Source organism: Chiloscyllium punctatum, chromosome 32, assembly GCF_047496795.1.
Source record: "Chiloscyllium punctatum isolate Juve2018m chromosome 32, sChiPun1.3, whole genome shotgun sequence".
NCBI lineage: Eukaryota > Metazoa > Chordata > Chondrichthyes > Orectolobiformes > Hemiscylliidae > Chiloscyllium > Chiloscyllium punctatum.
Window position 1 is genome coordinate 28,537,158 of NC_092770.1, and position 18,268 is coordinate 28,555,425.

The 18,268-nt window shown below is 40.1% G+C and overlaps 1 protein-coding gene across 1 annotated transcript in view; it reads left to right on the forward strand.

The window, feature by feature from the left end:
* LOC140458005 (sodium-coupled neutral amino acid symporter 1-like) overlaps window positions 1-14,305 on the forward strand; it is a 73,969-nt gene extending 59,664 nt beyond the window's left edge. The window contains exons 9-16 of the mRNA XM_072551947.1: window positions 2,741-2,799; window positions 3,575-3,685; window positions 5,094-5,173; window positions 5,258-5,358; window positions 7,816-7,934; window positions 9,260-9,401; window positions 9,522-9,619; window positions 11,630-14,305. Of these exons, the coding sequence (XP_072408048.1) occupies window positions 2,741-2,799; window positions 3,575-3,685; window positions 5,094-5,173; window positions 5,258-5,358; window positions 7,816-7,934; window positions 9,260-9,401; window positions 9,522-9,619; window positions 11,630-11,752 (833 nt within the window). The 3' untranslated portion in view covers window positions 11,753-14,305. The remainder of the gene's footprint in view (window positions 1-2,740; window positions 2,800-3,574; window positions 3,686-5,093; window positions 5,174-5,257; window positions 5,359-7,815; window positions 7,935-9,259; window positions 9,402-9,521; window positions 9,620-11,629) is intronic.
* The last annotated feature ends 3,963 nt before the right edge of the window (window positions 14,306-18,268 follow it).

An 18,268-nucleotide genomic window follows, 5' to 3' on the forward strand; every position in this document is an offset into this window, starting at 1 on the left:
TCAATGTGGTCTAGATTTGGCTATGTGCAATATAAATTTCAATATTACTTCAATCAGATGGAATTGGTATTGCTTACTGCCTTGGCTCACATGAAGTTGGTTTAAGCATTGGAGAAAGAGGGTGTGAATGTTGCTAACTTTAATTCCATTTTCAAGATGAGAAACTGGCAGGAAGTGAAGGGGAAGGAAGTAGTGGTGATGTTATCATAGAATCCCTATAGTGCAGAAAGAGGTCATTCAGCCCATCAAGTCTAAACTGAACCTCTGAAAAGCATCTTACCCAGATCCAGCCCCCACCGTATCCCCAAACCCCCACAATTTACCATGGTTTATCCACCTAGCATGCACACTCCTGAATTATACAGGGCCATTTAGCATGGCCAATCCACCTAATCTGCAGATCTTTGGACTGTGGGAGGAAACCCACGCAGACACAGGACAATGTGTAAACTCCACACAGACAGTCACGCGAGGCTGCAATTGAAGCCGGGTTCCTGGTGCTGTGAGGTAGCAGTGCTAACCACTGAGCCACCATACCGCCCTCAATCAACTTCAAAATAGAACTGATGATTATAAGGTTAAGTTACGATTTAGGAAATTGTATAGTTTGGGAGATGGTCACTCCTATGCTGCTGAGTTCTTGGAAAAACGTTGAACACAGTTAACTTTAGGTCTCCATTAAATGGCATTCTGCTGATTTACCAAACTTAACTTCAACCTTATTTTGACCACTTTTGGGTGAAAAGTTAGGTTTGGAGTTGCAGATTTTGGTTTGTGATAAAGCACAGTTTCCTCTGGAAGAGCCTAGTTGCTTGAAGTGCAGTGACTGGAAATATACTTGGATATGCAAAGCAAAGCCCTAATGCCATTTTTAGAACTTTGTTGTGAAATTAGTGTACACACAAGCAAATATGACTCTTGCTGTCATTCTTGAGCTCTTACCCTCACAAAAATGTTGTGGAATTCTGCCAGCCCAGTGTCTTTCTCTTTCGTTTCACCTATCCCCAATCATCGTGTGCACATGAGGCCCGGGTCCAATTTCCAAGGTATTAATAACCTCCAAGTATATTTCAATCAGACCATCCTGTTCATGTTGAAATCTGATGGAAGTTAAACTTCCACTCTCTCATTCTTGCGAAGAGTTCAAATGTGAGTCAAACCTGAAGTAGGGACCGCTCAGTCTGTTATACTAATATTTTTCTAATCACAGTAACAGAAGAGATGAGGAAGTGAGGAATATTGGGGAAAGATTGTGAAACCTGGTGACTACCAGGGATCAACGTGTCACAAACCTCAGCCATAAAGTTCTCATATTTTAAATTTAATTTAGATTGTTTCTTTTGATAAGATGTTTTGTTTTGGCTCAATCACTCACTCTCCATCTTTGGAAGATTGAATACAAATTACCAACCTACCTTCAGGCCTCCACCAATGAATTGTCAAAGCCACATCTGAATATTCTGATTAAAAATGTAAACTCTCCACCTGATCTGCTTGCATTTAATCTGGAGCAAGGTATGTATCTGAACCAAATCTAGAAATCCCTCTCTTTATGTAGCATTCATTGTCAGCTTAGATATTGTTAACATTTTGCCACTGAGACAGAGGTTTGTGGTTGAAATTCTGCTCTGGAGTTGAGAATCTTTTAGATCGATATGTTGGTGTTGTCTTGAGGGATGTTGTAGTGCAGTCCACATTGGTGGAGGCGTCATCTTTCAGATGAGGTGTCACATCAAGGCAGTATTATAGTTGATCAGAGCCGAATGAGAAGTTGTTCTATTTTCGTAGGCAATTCAGAATCACCAAAAAGAAAAAGAGTAACCATCATTCATGCCATTGTTGGTAAAATTTAGTTTGGAACTCGATTAAGAAGCAAAATTAGTCAGCTACAAAAGTTAAGGATGAAACATTGGAGGATGTTCTGTGTAAATAAGCATTGTAGGGTATCCTGTGTAAATGCACTCTTTCTGTACCTTGACATATATCTTGTAGTTGTTGTTGCAGACCCAATCCTGTTACTTCTCTTTCCTTTCTTCTTCCTCTCGGTCCCTGCCAAATCTTCCTCTCTGCCATATATTTCCTTTCCACTTTTGCGATTGGAAACATTTTTAAGTGATCAGGATAGATCCGCAGATGGATGGCGAATTGGTTATACACTAGATTTGCTTGGGTCTGAGGGATTGGCCATGCTAATGGAACCAACCATGATAGGAGGAAATAAAGCAAAGATAACTTGTGCCTGGCTACCAGGCCCACGGCCCACAACAGAGCACTTGACTAGAAGGACGTGTTCTTTATTTCTTCATTTTTCTGCCTTTATATTTCTATGTATTGGTTTATTTTTCTGTGTTTGAAGATGGTGCCCGAGAGTGGTGATAGTATACAACACTTTTCACTGTACTTTGTAACAATATACACATGGCAATAAATAAATTAAAGCAAATCAGATTAAGGTTTCAGTGATGCGAAGGGCATCAAGGTGGAGAATGTGAAATGGTTGAGAAGATTATTGATTATTACTTTGTGATATCTGAGCTTTGAGCTTTGCAGGGCCGAAAAGTAGTAGCATTTTTAAACTTCTTTTAATCTCTTAGGCTTCAAGGGATATAAATATTGCTGCAATTCTTCTTTTGATGGAAAGGTACTTTAGGATATGAAGACCAACAATGGAATCTCTTTCTTTATCTTTCTGTTGTAGATTGTGCTAATATTGAAAATAATGTCTTCTCCTGTTTTGTAGGGTACCTTGGATACACAAGTGGATTTTCACTCGCATGTATGATTTTCTTCCTAATTGTTGTAAGTAATAATTCTATGTCATTCAGTTAAACCAACTACTTTGTTATAAATAAAAACAGAAAGTGCTAGAAATAAGACTAGAAGACATAGGAGCAGAAGTGGCCATTTAGTCCATCTCATGTCATTCAATGAGATCATGGCTACATTGTTATTTTCTCCCTCAACTTGAATGGTTCCCAGTGCCGTGGTCAGTTTGCTCATCCTCTCTGTAGTCCCCATTCTTGTCCACACAGCTTACAAGAATACCATAATGTTGGATAATTACAGAGACAGAGGCTCCTCAAAAGCTGCCCCTTGGGTCCCCATGCCTGTCTCACTTTCACCCTCCTGTCTTTGGTAATAGGCCGACCTTTGAAAGGCCTAACTTTTGGAGTGTGATTGCCTCCTGGAACAAAGTGTCCAGGTTTCGGTTTTCCCTTTCTCCTTGCAGTGCAACGTCTGTCGCTCCAAGTCCAGCTCCTCAACTCTAATCTGAAGTAGCTTGAGCTGGAGACACTGCAATTACTGGCAACAACTGAGGAGGGAGGAAAAACAGGATTAACATTGCAAGTCAGAAATAATTTGCTACTTGGACTCTATTTATATTTTAGGTTTCCAACATTTATAGCATATCACTTTGTTGTAAGACCACGCCTCAAAAATATGTTACTTGAAAAGTTGGAAAATGGCTATGGAATATATACATAGTAGATATCTAGATTGATTAGTGTTAAATGCATTTAGGCAATTGTGCTTATTAACATAAAAAAACCGTGATTGTTTTCCTTGATTTCAGGTTATCTACAAACAGACACAATTTTCCTGTGATACTTCATTATCAGTTAATATTACAGACCTTGTTTGTACAATTACGTGTACACCAGAATATTTTGTCTGGAATGATAAGGTATCAGTCTTTTACATTACTTTTGCTTCCATTACTTGATAACTGTTTGAACTTGAAAGAATGCCAGGGTTTCTTTTACCTAAAGTAATATCATTAGGTATTCCCAATACTAAGAATACATATTGGGTACAAGAATAGGAAAGGTTTAGAGGGATATGGGCCAAATGCTGGCAAATGGTACTTGATTAATTTAGGATATCTGATCAGCATGGATGAGTTTGACCAAAAGGTCTGTTTCCATGATATACAACTCCATGACTGTATGTTGCCATTGCAATAAGATGTGTTGGGAGATCTCGCTGTAATTTTTACGATTATGAATGTTATATCAACACGTGTAGAGGAAGACAGGGCAAAATGAATGAGTAGCGAACAATATTCCTTACGCATTGGGGTGTAGCAATCTGGAAGCAAGCAACTCAGAAGTTATCCCCTTTATAATGCTACTGATGGGCCGGTTGTACAACAAAATTAAAAACAATCCAGCTTCAAATGAATAGGCCACACACAAGACAAAAATTGTGTCGGGGAGAGGGGGGCACTTGGATAGTTAATCTGCAGGACTCCTTTGTGTCCTGCGGACATCAGCTCCAAACTAGTGCTGGAAAAGATCTTCGAGCAGATTGCTGGTAATCGCTGAAGAACAAGAAGTTACAAATGTTGACAATATAATGTAACATAAACTTCATAACCCTTCTTTTTCCTCACTCTGCTAAATCACATACATTTAATCTTATATCTATGTTTCTGTGCCCTAGCCCCCCCCGACAGCTAGCAAATAGTGTTGGCTTCTTACTAGTTGTAGTTTTGTGATGAGTGTGTCACCAGCGAGATGACATTTATTGCCCATCCCTAAATAGATCCCAGAGTTAAGAGTCAACTACACTGCTGTGGGTCTGGAATCACATGTAGGCCAGACCAGGTAAGGACGGTAGTTTGCTTGTTTAAAGGACATTAGTGAACTGGATGGGTTCTTTCCAACAATCAGCAATCGCTTCATGGTCAGCATCATACCCCTAATTCCAGATATTTATTGAATTCAAATTCCACCATCTGCCGTGGTGGGATTCAAACTCAGGTCCCTGGATCACCGGATTAACAATCCAGCACCGATAGCCCTCGGCCCTTCATCTGCCCCTGGTGGGTGGTTAATTTTGAATGATTTGACAGAGCATGTGCCAGTACCCATTTTTCCCAAAATGAATTAAACAACTTATTCAGTTTAAAATATTCCCAATAGTACAGTGTTTTCTGTTGATGTGTGTGTGTGTGTGTGTGTGTGTGTGTGTGTGTGTGTGTGTGTGTGTGTACGCGCACACTCGGATGCTTTGTAATCTTTTAAGCTTATTTTGTAGTTGATTTTGGTTTGTATTTATATGTCAATTTGAATTGTTGTTTTATTTTCCAGACAGTTTATGCTTTGCCCACTATGGCCTTTGCCTTTGTGTGTCATCCGTCAGTACTGCCCATCTATCGTGAGCTTAAAGAGTAAGTATATTCAGTTAAAAATGTATTTAATATGAATTTGTGACTAGTGGCCTTGAGTATAAATTGAATATTTTTGTTTTTCAGTCACACATGCAAAAAAATGCAGGTTGTTTCAACGATATCCTTCTTCTCAATGTTTGCCATCTACCTGCTTACAGCAGTATTTGGGTACCTGACCTTCTATAGTAAGTGTTCATATTTTCTGCCCAGATTCAAAGTCCTGAAGTCAGACAAAACTGAAAGAACTGTGGATGCTGGAAATCAGAAATAAAAACAGGAATTGCTGGAAAATCTCAGCAAGCCTGGCAGCAGCTATGGAGAGAAATTAGAGTTAATGTATCAGGTCTGGTGACACTTCTTCAGAACGTTCTGCGGACACCTCAGAGGAAAGGTCACCAGACCCAAAACATTAACTCTGATTTCTCTCCACAAATGCTGCCAGACCTGCTGAGCTTTTCCAGCAATTTTTGTTTTCATTCCTGGAATCAGAAGATGGTTAAAGCAAAGGAGACCATTGGGCCATTCTGCTTATGCTGTCTCTCTGCAACTGTAGTTAAGTCAGACTCACTCCCCTGTCCCTTCCCTTTTGCCCTCCACTTTTGCAATTCCTCTTAAAGTGCTTGTCCAGTTCCCCTTAGAAAACTATGATTGAACTTGCTTTGCCCTCCTCAGGCATCTGCATTCCTGATCCTAATCTGCATGAAAATATATTCTCTTATCATCATTGCTTCTTTGCCTATCATCTTAAATCAGCATCTTCTGATTCTTGACTCTTGTGTTCATGGGAAGTTTCTCCCAACCTTTTCTGTCTGTATTTTACATGATTTTTGAATAATTCTGTTAAGTCTCTTCTCAGCCTTCCCTTTGAGACAAGTCGATCAGGCTGTCCAATCTATTCAAATAATTGAAGTGCCTCAAATTATTCTCATCAGTTTCTTCTTTGATATCTCGAAAGACTTCACATCCATCCTAGGTGCAGCACCAAACATTGTACATAGTAGTCCAGCTGAGGCCAAATCATTGTTTTCTCAAGGTTTATCATGTCCTCCTTGCTTTCATAGCCTGTGCCTTTATTGCAGCATTTGCCCCGATCCCCCCACCTTCTAAATTTTCTCTGTTCATGTCCCTTTTAGTTTGTATTACCTGAGCTCCCTGCCTATAAATCGAATTGCTGTTGAGACATTATCATGATTTCATTAAATCTTGAAAGATTGTAAGATGATTGCCAACACCACCACTGCATTCCACTATTGCTCAACATCACAGCAGAGTCAGTCAAGATGCTAAAGTTTAACTCCTGAGGGGAATTGAAATGGCATCAGCTTTAGTTCAAAAGCAAGCATCAGAATGACTCATTACTGCCTCCATCTAGGCACGCTTCAATTACTTTGTCAGATTATTCAGTTTTCCAAATTAATCAGTTCTGAACAAAAAGTGAATATTTATTTTCCTGAAACCACCAAAACAAAGGATTGGATTTCAGTTTGCCTACAATTTTTACAGTGAGGGTGTGGTAGAGTTGTAAAGGAGTAAAGAGTTAATATCATTGAAACTAAAAAAAATACTGAGAGGCCAGGGCACAGTGGACGTGGAGAAGATGTTTCTACTAGTATTAGAGGCTAGGACCTGAGGGCAAGGCCTGAGAGTGAAGGGAATGACCCTTTAGAACTGAGATGAGGAGGAATTTATCCAGCCAGAGGCTGGTGAATATGTGGAACTCCATGTCACAGAAGTCTACGGAGGCCACGTCAATGAGTGTATTTAAGCCAAAGATGGATAGCTTCTTGATTAGTAAGGGGATGAATGGTTACAGGGAGAAGGCAGGAGAATGTGTTCGAGAAATATATCAGCAATAATGAAACGTGGAGCAGACTCGATGGGCTGAATGGCCTAATTCTGTTCCTAATCTTATCGTCTTATCATAGGATGATGGTTTGTTTAAAGTTATGGGAGGCCAGTACTTTACTTTGAAATGTTGTTGAGATGAAAAGATAAGAACAAGGTACAAGAGGAGGGCACACAGCCTTTTTAAGGCTGCTTCTCCCTTCAGCAGGGTCATGGCTCATCTGATTTAACTCTCAGCTCTACATTTTTGCATGTCCCCAACAATTTTTCATTCCCTTACTCACCAAGATTCTATCTACTGCTACTGTAAAAATATTTAAAGGTTCTGCATCCACTGCCATTTGAGGAAAGGACTTAAAACACTCATAAGTCTCCAAAATAATTTTCTTTCTCTCTCATCACTGTTTTAAATAGGTAAACCTTGATTTTTAAACTGTGACCCCATGGTCTGGATTCTGCCATGTGATCCATCCGAACAATTGTCCTCAGGATGTTCAAAATTTCAATATTCTTATCTTAAACACAAGACAGAAAGTAATCGGACTGACATTATTTTTGTTTTCCCCCATTACTTTAAAAGCTGACTCAGTATGTAACCAAAACAGTATTCGTATTTCTTTCGTAATGGGTGTGATTAATTTAATTGATCCTGGAAGTAGGAGATTGGTAATAAATTATGAAACAATAATAACGAGAATGATTACTGCAAAATTTCCTAGGTTTGTTTGGAAATCGATAAACAAGCCAATGACAACAAGAAATAATTATACACCTGGTTACTTTTTCGTTCCTCACAGACACGGTTAATGAGGAGCTGCTTTTATCTTACCATGATCATCGTGACAAACTCATTTTGATACTTCGCTTGGCTGTAATAACGGCTGTAGTTCTAACTGTTCCAGTCCTTCTGTTCACAGTGAGTATTACCTGTTAAATTTAAATCATTTGATCAACTTTGTCTTAAGAAATTTGTTCCAAAATCAACAGTGGTCCTCAGATTCCTTTCCCTTTGCATTCTCACAAAAAGCATCATTCTGTCAGATAGCCTTCAACTATGATGCTTCAGCAATGCAGCTCTTTATACGGTGTAATTTGCAGCTGGAATTTCACACTCGGTATATCCACAGTCTCACAGAGAATGTTGGAGAAATTCAGTCTGCTGCTATCTACAGAAAGAGAAACAGTTAAGATTTCAAGTTCAATGTGACTCCTTTTCAGAACATAGGACTTAGGTGCAAATAATTCGGCCATTTAGTAAGACCATAGCCAATTACTTGTGGTCTCAATTGCATTTTCCTCATTCCTCCATTAATTCTTGATTCCCTCATTTACCAAATATCTATCACAGTTAACCAGGGTGAAGAGGACATTTGGTACGCTTGCCTTCATCGGTTAGTGCATTGAATATAGGAGTTAGGATTTCATGTTATAGAGTCACAGAGATGTACAGCACGGAAACAGACCCTTCGGTCCAACCCGTCCATGCTGACCAGGTATCCCAACCCAATCTAGTTCCACCTAACAGCACCCAGCCCATATCCCTCCAAACCCTTCCTGTTCATATACCCATCCAGATGCTGTTGCGGCTCTACGGGACATTGCTGAGACCACTTTTGGAATACTTCTTTCAGTTTTAGTCTCCCTGCTGGCAAAAGGATGTTGTCAAATTTGAAAGAATTTAGAAAAAGTTTACAAGCATGTTGCCAGGGTTGGAGGTATTGAGAGATAGGGAAAGGCTGAATAGGTTGGGGCTATTTTCTCTGGAGCGTTGGAAGCTGAGGTGTGATCTTATAGAGGTGTATAAAATCATGAAAGGCATGGATAGGGTCAATAGATAAGGTATTTTTCCTGGGGTAGGGGAATCCAGAACTAGAGGGCTTAGATTTAAGGTGAGATGGGAAAAGTTTAAAAGGGACCTAAAGGGGCAACTTTTTCATGCAGAGGGTGGTGCGTGTTTGGAGTGAGCTGCCAGAGGAAGTGGTGGAGGCTGGTACAATTTCAGCATTTAAAAGGCATCTAAATGGGTATGTGAATAGGAAGGGTTTGGAGGGATATGGACCAAATACTGGCAAATGGGACTAGATTTATTTAGGATATCTGGTCGTCATGCTGAGTTGGACAATAGCATTTGTTTCCATGCTGTACATCTCTATGAGAGAGACTGAACTGAAGGTAGTTGGCTGTGCTACTGATTATCTTAGTAGAATTTGCTAAATGCAGGTGTCATTTTTATTTGCACAGGTCCGCTCTTCAATTGTCTTGTTGGTATTAAAGGGGAAATTCACATGGCTCCATCACTTTATTATTACATTCTTTCTTCTCACTGGTAGCAACCTTTTGGTTATATACATTCCATCGATAATGGATGTATTTGCTGTTATTGGTAAGTTAAAGTATCTATTTTAGTGTATGCGACTTCACAATGTTTTGAGTAACTTAATTTCGTTTTCATTGTGCTGTGTTTAATAAACCTTTCAAATGGTCTTTCTTTTCTGTGGTACAGGCTCGACTTCGGCTAACATGCTGATCTTCATTCTTCCTGCTTCCTTATATTTAAAACTTGTAAAAAATGAGCCTCAAAACAGCTGGCAAAGAAAAGGGGTATGTATATTTAATATTACGTTTTCATCAATTTTAAGATTTCTGCATGTTAACATTGCTGCCTAGTTCGTTCTAAAAAATACTTGTATCACAAGCCTGCTTCCCCTTGCACTTTCCTTCTTCTGAGTGCTGACCTTTTCCAGTACAACCATCCTGTTCTGAAGAAGAGGAAAGCTGTTCTGCAGCTAAAGCAGGAATCCACTGTATATGTCTCATAGTTAATAGGGGGCTAGCTAGCTCAGTGGGCTGCGTAGTGATGATGAGTGATGCTGACAGTGTGGGTTCAATTCCCACACCAGCTGAGGTTACCCTTAAGGACTCTCAACCTTTTCCCTCACTAGAGATTTGGGGAACCTCAGGTTAAACTACCAGAAGTCTCTCTCTCTCTCTCTCTCTCACTCACACACACACACACTCCCCCTTTCTAATGAGAGAGCAGCTTTATGATCTGGTAGGACTTTACCTTGCAGGCAACTGAGACATATCTAGCTCAAATAACAGGGGGTTCAGTGTATGGGTAGAGTCAGGAAGGTGGTGGCTGATATGCTCAACATTCTCCTAACTTACTTTCACATTAGCAGTGGGAAAGCCTGTTCAAAACTAAATTAAAGCACATCAGTGACCAATTAAGGATCTCTTCTCCCTCTCTCCCAGTATTTTATTATGACTTTAGAACCTCTGGCAGGTGGGAGGATCTCTCACTCTCATACTTACACACATGCACGCACACACACTCTCACTCATTCACATTCTTCCCATGTCTGCATGGATTTTCTCCAGTTTCCACCCAAAATCCACAGCTGTGAAGGCTAGCTGAATTATTTGTGGGTCTGGGTAGGATGCTTTTCGGAGGGTCACTGTGGACTCGATAGGCTGAATAGCCTATTTCCACACTTGGTGTTCTATGATTCTACCCCATCGTCACACCCCACTTCCCAGAGAGCAATGCCTGCTCCTGCCTGTAGCGAGGTTGCGATCTGCCTCATCAATCCTGTCTTCCCATTGCAAAGGCCCTCAGTGCAATCTCAACCACCAAGTGTAGCTCCAGCAGTGGCACTGTTGAGCTACAGGCCTTCCAATTGGCCATCAACTCTTCATGTGTCATTGGTGGGATAGCAGCCACTTTATCGTTTACTGCTGAGGAGAATGAGCCAGGGGTCAGCCTGACAACTGAAGCAAGTTAGCACCTGCCTTTGGCCCCAGTGGTGGGAACCATGCTGGTACCTTATAATCCATTCTGAGCTGCATTGAGCGCTGAATAGATGCTGCAGTCCAACATGTGATATTGGATCAATTCTTGAGTTTTCAACCCAGTGAGTATTTGATGGGAGAAATTGTCGAGATTTTTTGGAATAGATAGCACAACAATTGCTACAGGTTAATTATTTAGAATCCACATTGACATGTTTCCTGCAATGGGTTTGTCTTTGTTGTTTAAGCCGAAATGATTTTTCAAATTTGTTTCTGGAATGTGGCCATCACTGGCTAAGTCAGCATTTAATGTCCTTCCCTAACTGTCCAAAGTCAGCCACGTTGCTATGAGTCTGCAGTCACCTGTAATCCAGCAGTTTCTTTCCCTCCAGGACATTAGTGAACCGGATGAGATTTTCTGACAATCAGCAATGGTCAGCATTGATCCCTTTATTCCAGGCTTATCCCACCATCTGCCATGGAGAAATTTGAACCTAAGTCCCCAGGATATTACCTGGGTGTCTGGATTAATAGTCAAGTGATAATACCAGTAGGCCATCACCTCCCCATATATGTTATCATAAAGCTGTATTAATAGCATTTTGCAATGATTGAATGTTGTGCGCTGGCATCTTACTGATGATGCTAGCAATTGATGCTCTTAATGCTCACTCTGCTAAAATTTCAAATCTGCAAATCCTAGCAGAGTGGCATCAGGCACATCTCTCAGAAATGCATGCTGCTGATGGTTTAAATACTGACCATCACTTAATTCAGTGAATGAGAGATAATTTACCTGTGATCTTTTACTTTATCCAGGCTATGGCTTTTCTAGCTGTTGGGATAATATTCATGTTCGTCACTGTACCATTGATCTTTGTTGAATGGAACAAAAGAAGCAGCAACAACACCAGCACAGGCAGCTGTTCTGGCCAACACTGATATTAGTAACGGGATGAAGACAAGGCAAGCTTTCTCAGCAGTACAAGGCCTCTGAAGATACTTTGTTCAAAACATTGTTTGGATCATCAGAGGTTATGACACTTCTCGGGTTTTTTTTTGCACAACAGTCATTGCAAGAAAAGGCAGCCCTATTAAAATTTGGATAATGTGATCGTACACTTCTGAAGCTGCAGTCTTCATAGATGGACAACGATAAGTAAATTTTAATTTTGCCCATGTCTCAAAATTTCATGACTTTTTTTTTAAAAAAAAGATTTCCACTATTAAATTCGAACTTGCTAAAGAGCTCCTTGGAGTGCCCAGTATTTCCCGAAACTCTAACTGTCAATGTATTTCTTGGATTATTTTCCTGCTTTTTGGCAGGTTATTTCATTTTGATTAGGCTTTTTAGAAATGGATTCAATTTCTTTGGAACCAATACAAAGCCTAAACCTTTCTGCCCAGCCTCTCTATTATCTATTTTAATTTGGCACATTGTTGTACTTTAAAGAAATTCGTCCTACCTTAATTGTAACAGGACTCAATAATAAAACATGGTTGAAATTACGTCCTGCTACACAATAACTTAATACAGTGCCTCTCTTTGTAATATTGGTGAAGACAAGAGCATTTTCTGGATTATTATTTGCCTGTTACTGAATTGCTCCATTGTTAATGGGGCATGTTAAACCTAGAATGATTGTGGCACAGAAAGAGGTCATTTGGAAAAGTGAAAGAATCTAGGACCAAAGGGAATAAGTTCAGAATAAGGGGATCACACATTTAAAACAGAGATGAGGAGAAATTTCTTCTCTGAAGGGAGGGAATCTGTAGAATTCCTTACTGCATAGTGTTTTAGTGTTTTTATGTTCAAGGTGGATATAGATTTCATATCAGGAAGGGCATCAAGGCTTATATGGAAAAGGCAGAAAGTGGAGTTGAGGATTACCAGATCAATCATGATCTCATTGAATGGCAAAGCAGACTTGATGGGCTGAATAGCCTACTTCTGCTCTGGTGTCTTACAGTCTTGGCCCTTCATGTTTGTAATGGTTCTCTAAAAGAGCAGCTGATCTGGACCTACTCTTTTGCCCATTCTCTGTGGCCCTGCAGTTTTTCTTCAGATGTAGACCTAATTCCTCTTAGAACCTGCCTCCACCACAATCTCAGGCAGAACATTCCAGATCCTATCCACTCACTGTGTTTCTCTTCATGTTGTCTCTTCTTTCTTTTAACAGTCCCCACAGGTTCTCAAACTTTTCACTGATCAAAACAGTTTCATTCTGTCTACTGAGTCTAGACCCCTCATGATTTTGAACATATCTATCAAAACTTCTGTGAAGGAATTTTTTTTATTCATTGACAGGATGAGGGTGTGTCTGGCCAGGCCAGCATTTATTGTCCATCCCTAATTGCCCAGAGGGCAGTTAAGAGTCAACCACATTGCTGTGGGTCTGGAGTTACATGTAGGCCAGATCAGGTAAGGATGGGAGTTTCCTTCCTTGAAAAACATTAGTGAGCCAGATGGGTTTGTCCGACAATTGACAATTGATTCATGGTCATCATTGGACCCTTAATTCCAGATTTTTAAAATTGAATTCAAATGCCATCATCAGTCATGGTGGGATTTGAACCTGGGTCCCCAGAACGTTACCTGGCTCTCTGGATTAAAAGTCCAGCCCTAATACCTCTAGGCCATTGTCTCCTCATCCAGCTGCTCCGAACTCATTTATCTCAAATATGCTGCAGACACTTTCACTGTCTACAGTTTTTCTCCTGATATTAATTATTATTTTTGTGTCAATTTTCTTTATTTGTACATGAGTGTGATTGTTAATTGTCCTTGAGAAGTTGGTTGTGATATTCCAATTTGAGAAACACTGTGTTGAAAAATAATTTCTGTAGTAACAATCTTGGCCTTAATATCAGTTGAGACACCAGGTTGAAGATCATTTCAACACAAGGACTGATTTAGACATCGCACAACACTGCGATACATTATGACTGCAGAATTTAAATATTCTACACCTGTGACTTAGATTAAAGTATAAATCTGTATTTTTTAAATTCACATGAAGCAATATTCATTTTGAAGCAACTTTCTACTGAAATCAGTATACTGTTCATGTTACAGTGTGTATAAAATCAGTATCTCACGGCATACTTGTAAATCTAATTTTTTAAAATGTTGTATGAATTTACTTCTGTTAAATAATGAAACTTATTTTAGCGTAGATTCCTACTTGGTGAACTAGACTGAAAGATTTGAAATGTTGCCAAATACTTAAATTTTATTATGGCCAATACATGTGGGTCAGAGAACAACACTGGTGTTAAAAAAAAAGCTATGCTGCAGAGGTGCCAGTGTTGGGTTTGGTACACAGTTGGAAGTCACATGACACCAGGTTGTAGACCAACAGATTTATTTGAATCACAAGCTTTCAGAGCGCTGCTCCTTTGTCAGGTGACTTCTGATACTTAAGAAAAGCTTGTTTATTTCATTAAAACTTTTGGCAGTTTCAATTGCTTGTGAAATAAAAATTGCAACATAAATACTGGCTTTATTGTAAAACAAAGGAATTGTATTTTTTTTGAGCCGTCTACAATAAAGATGTACTGTAAATAATGTGGTATACAGTATAAGGTACTGTGCGGATAAATCTCCCTTCTTCTTACCTTTTAATTATGTGACCATCTCTGTACATTTATTGTGTAAACTTCAACCCTGCGACAGGCTCATTCAACCACATTCATCTTTGTGTTTGTGTCCAAACAACTTAACTTACTTTGCTTGTTTCCTCTCATTCTCTTGGGTTCATGTTGGAATTCCCAGATGATTTAAAGGGCAGTTAGATTAATGGCATTACTTGAAACTGGAACAGTGAAAAGTACTGGGTCTGAAAAGACTGTGATGTTCATGTGGCAAGTTCCATAAACTGTTAAACTGCATGGAGGGAACTTGCATTTATATCATGTTTTTAAACCTCAGGAAATCCCAAAATACCTTACAGTCTCTTGAATTTTCTTTTAAAAATGTATTCATGGGATGAGAGCATCTCTGGCTGCGCCAGAATTTATTGCGCACCCCTAATTACCCAGAGGGAAGTTGAGAAACAACCACATTGCTGTGGGTCTGGAGTCAAATGTAGGCCAGACCAGGTAAGGATGGTTGTTTCCTTCCCTAAAGGACATTAGTGAACCAGATGGGTTTTTCCAACAATGGACTCATGCACATTGTTAGACTCTTAATTCCAAATCTTTATTGAATTCTCCAGAATCTGCCGGAGTGGAACTTGGACTTGTAAGCTATTGTTGTGAAGTGTGAGCCACAACTGCCCCTTTGTACTTAGCAAGATTCAACAAATAAGTAAAGATAGCTACCAGATTAATCATTTTTTAGTGATGTTGATTGAGGGATATATTTTAGCCAGAACTCCTCAAGATTTCTTTTTTGAATTTGAGTCCCTTGTGACTTTTTGAGTCTAACGTTTACATTCACCTGCTTTTGCACCCTTCTCAAAATTGGCATCTCTGAGAATGCAGCACTGTACTGCAGCAGTGTGTTGACCTAGACACTGGGAGTCCTGATTCCTGAAGAAGGGCTCATGCCCAAAACGTCGATTCTCCTGCTCCTTGGATGCTGCCTGACCTGTTGCGCTTTTCCAGCAACACATTATTAGCTCTGATCTACAGCATCTGCAGTCCTCACTTTCTACTGGGAATGTGGAGTTCAGAACACAAACTGCTCTCATTGAATGGCAGAGGAAACTTGATCGGCTGAATGGCCTTCTGCAGAGTATTGACCTAGACATTATACCCAAGACCCTTGAGTAGCACTTGAACATACAACCTTACACTCAAAGGTGAGAGTGTTAATAATTAAGAAGCAATGCAGCAGTTATTATCGAAGACCTTTAACTCCTATATTCCCACAGTTTAAATAACTAAATACCACTCAGTTCTTCTGCGGTGAACTGTGTGAATACAGTTGGTTTGGTACTCAAACCACACAACATTAATACACTGGATTGTACAACCACCAGTGGATGGGAAAGCAGGCAGGTGAACCTGTACAGAGAATGCTATGTGATTTTACAAGTGGCAGGGGAAGTCTCTAATGCCTACTGAAACGACCCATCATCCTGCCACTCAGATTTAACAGGTGACAGGAGATGCTTGCATCCAAGTTGCAGTCCAAAACAATTTTGCCCTTGATCACCGAAGGGGGCTTGCTTCCTTTCTGGGTCTTCAATGCCATTTATTGACAGCCCTACGCTCTTATCCCACAGAATTCCCTCCCTGTGTCCCACCTTCCTGTCTTGTCTATACGACATGCCCCCTGTTCCCTACCCACATTGACATGGCCTGGCACTATACTGGTTGTCCAGGCATGTCACTGAGCTCAATGTACTCAGTAGAGTACCAACTGCACTACCACCACTCCTGGTGGCATTACCAGTAATGCAGACTACTGGCGGTCTTCTATTAGCAAACAATGTGGCATCTTCTTGAGAATGACTGAAATTTCATCTTAAAATAATTAAAGATCCATCAGCTCAAAGATTTACATGGGACTAGGCAGCCAAGTGGAAGCAGGTTTGTCTCTGACATTTACAGGGAGCCCACCTTCAAATTTTGATCTAGACCTTGGATTTAATGTCATAACATGTCTCAAATTAGGAGAAAGGAAAAGAGAGAGAGACCAAAGGGTTTAAGGGAGAGCATTCCAGTACATTGGAGGCTAGATAAGTTGAAGACGTCTGCCAATGGTGAAACAAAAACATTTGGGGGAAAAAATGTCACAGGTTAAATTATGCTGGGCCATGGGTTCATTGGTTGAGATAGAGGACAATTCTGCTGCTGCTGGTTGCCTTACAGACAGTGAAGGTCAAGCTTCAGGTTCTGTCCTGGATTTATTCCCTTTACAAGCTGAGAGAACTCCATAACACACAGACAACGGTAGCCTCACCATTCGAAAAGTATGGCGCTGGAAAAGCACAGCAGGTCAGGCTGCATTTAGGGAGCAAGAAAATTGATGTTTCGGGCATAAGCCCTTCATAAGGCTTATGCTCCGAAACTTTGACTCTGCTGTGCTTTTCCAGTGCCACACTCTTTGACTCTGATCTCCAGCATCTACAGTCCTCACTTTCTCCCAGTATCCTCACCATGACAATAGGACTGTTCGATAGCTGGGGACACGATGAGGGAATTTATTCCCTTACTTTGGATCCCTCACCACTCGTTTCTGCCACTGAGCCCCTTTGCTGATGATGATCAATGATATTGCATCCAGTTCCATTGCTGCTCTCAGTGGTTTTTTTTCCAAGTGATGTTCAACATAAGTCATAGGAGCAGAAGAAGGCCATTCAGCCCGTCAGTTTGCTCTGCCATTCAATGAGGTCATGGCTGATCAGTTTGTGTTTTGACTTCCACATTCCCAACGGCCTCTCGATTCTGTTGCCTAATAAAAATCCCATTGTCCTCTGCCTTAAAAGAATTCAATTACCCCACTTTCTAAGGCAGAGAGTTCCAAATTTACACAACCCTCTAGGAGAAAAACAACTCTCTTCTTTGTAAGGAACTTTTTTTTTGCTTTTCAACTACAAGCTAGTAAGTGCAAATTGGACTGCTATATAGCTAAAAATATTATAACTTATTACAACTTATTATAACTTAAAGATCAAATAGGACCGTGCAACCCTAACTTTAGCTGTACAAGATTTTGTTGCCTTTTGGGGCAGTGAAGCGGATACTTTATGAGGCAAAGTAGCACCAGGAGTCTATGAGTTAAAGAAAAACTGCCAAGCAACAGACTTCAGATTGGTCCAGCTGCACTTTGTTACGGACCTGTGAGTACAATGCACCCAGAGACATCCAAAGGCCTGCAAGCTAGAAACATCGCTCCTCATCTCACCCTCTGAGTGAAAAGACAAAGCTTAGGAGATCTTAAAATGAGAGAGTTTTTTTACAATAAAATGTGATGTGGAGTTGCTGGGGTTGGACAGTAGTGGACAAAGTTAAAAATCACACAATGACGAGTTATAGTCCAACAGGTTTACGTAAAAGTACAAGCTTTCATAGCATTCCTCCTTCGTCAGGTAGCTAGTAAAAGATGACATTCAACTGGTCAACGATTGAACTGAAGGTCAACCATCACCCTGTAGACAACATCACTTCACCATCATTGAAAATAAAACAATCAAAGGAACTGTGAGAAACAACTTATTCCACCATTGTCATCTGGACTTGAACTACATAATATGTTTCTCTCTATGTTTTTCCATCTATAATATTTGTGTAAAACTATCTGCTTTGGTCTATCTTATTTGCAAATGTATGTGCTTTATGTTTAGGGTTTTAAAGGATTATCACTTACTTTACAAAGCAGTTCTGAACAATGTGTTTTTGAATGAATGAACAATTTATTGTCACGTGTACCTCAGGAGATACTGTGAGAAGTGTTCTGTTGCCACAATCTGGTGCCATTTGAGGTACGAAAAAGAAAATACTTAAGTA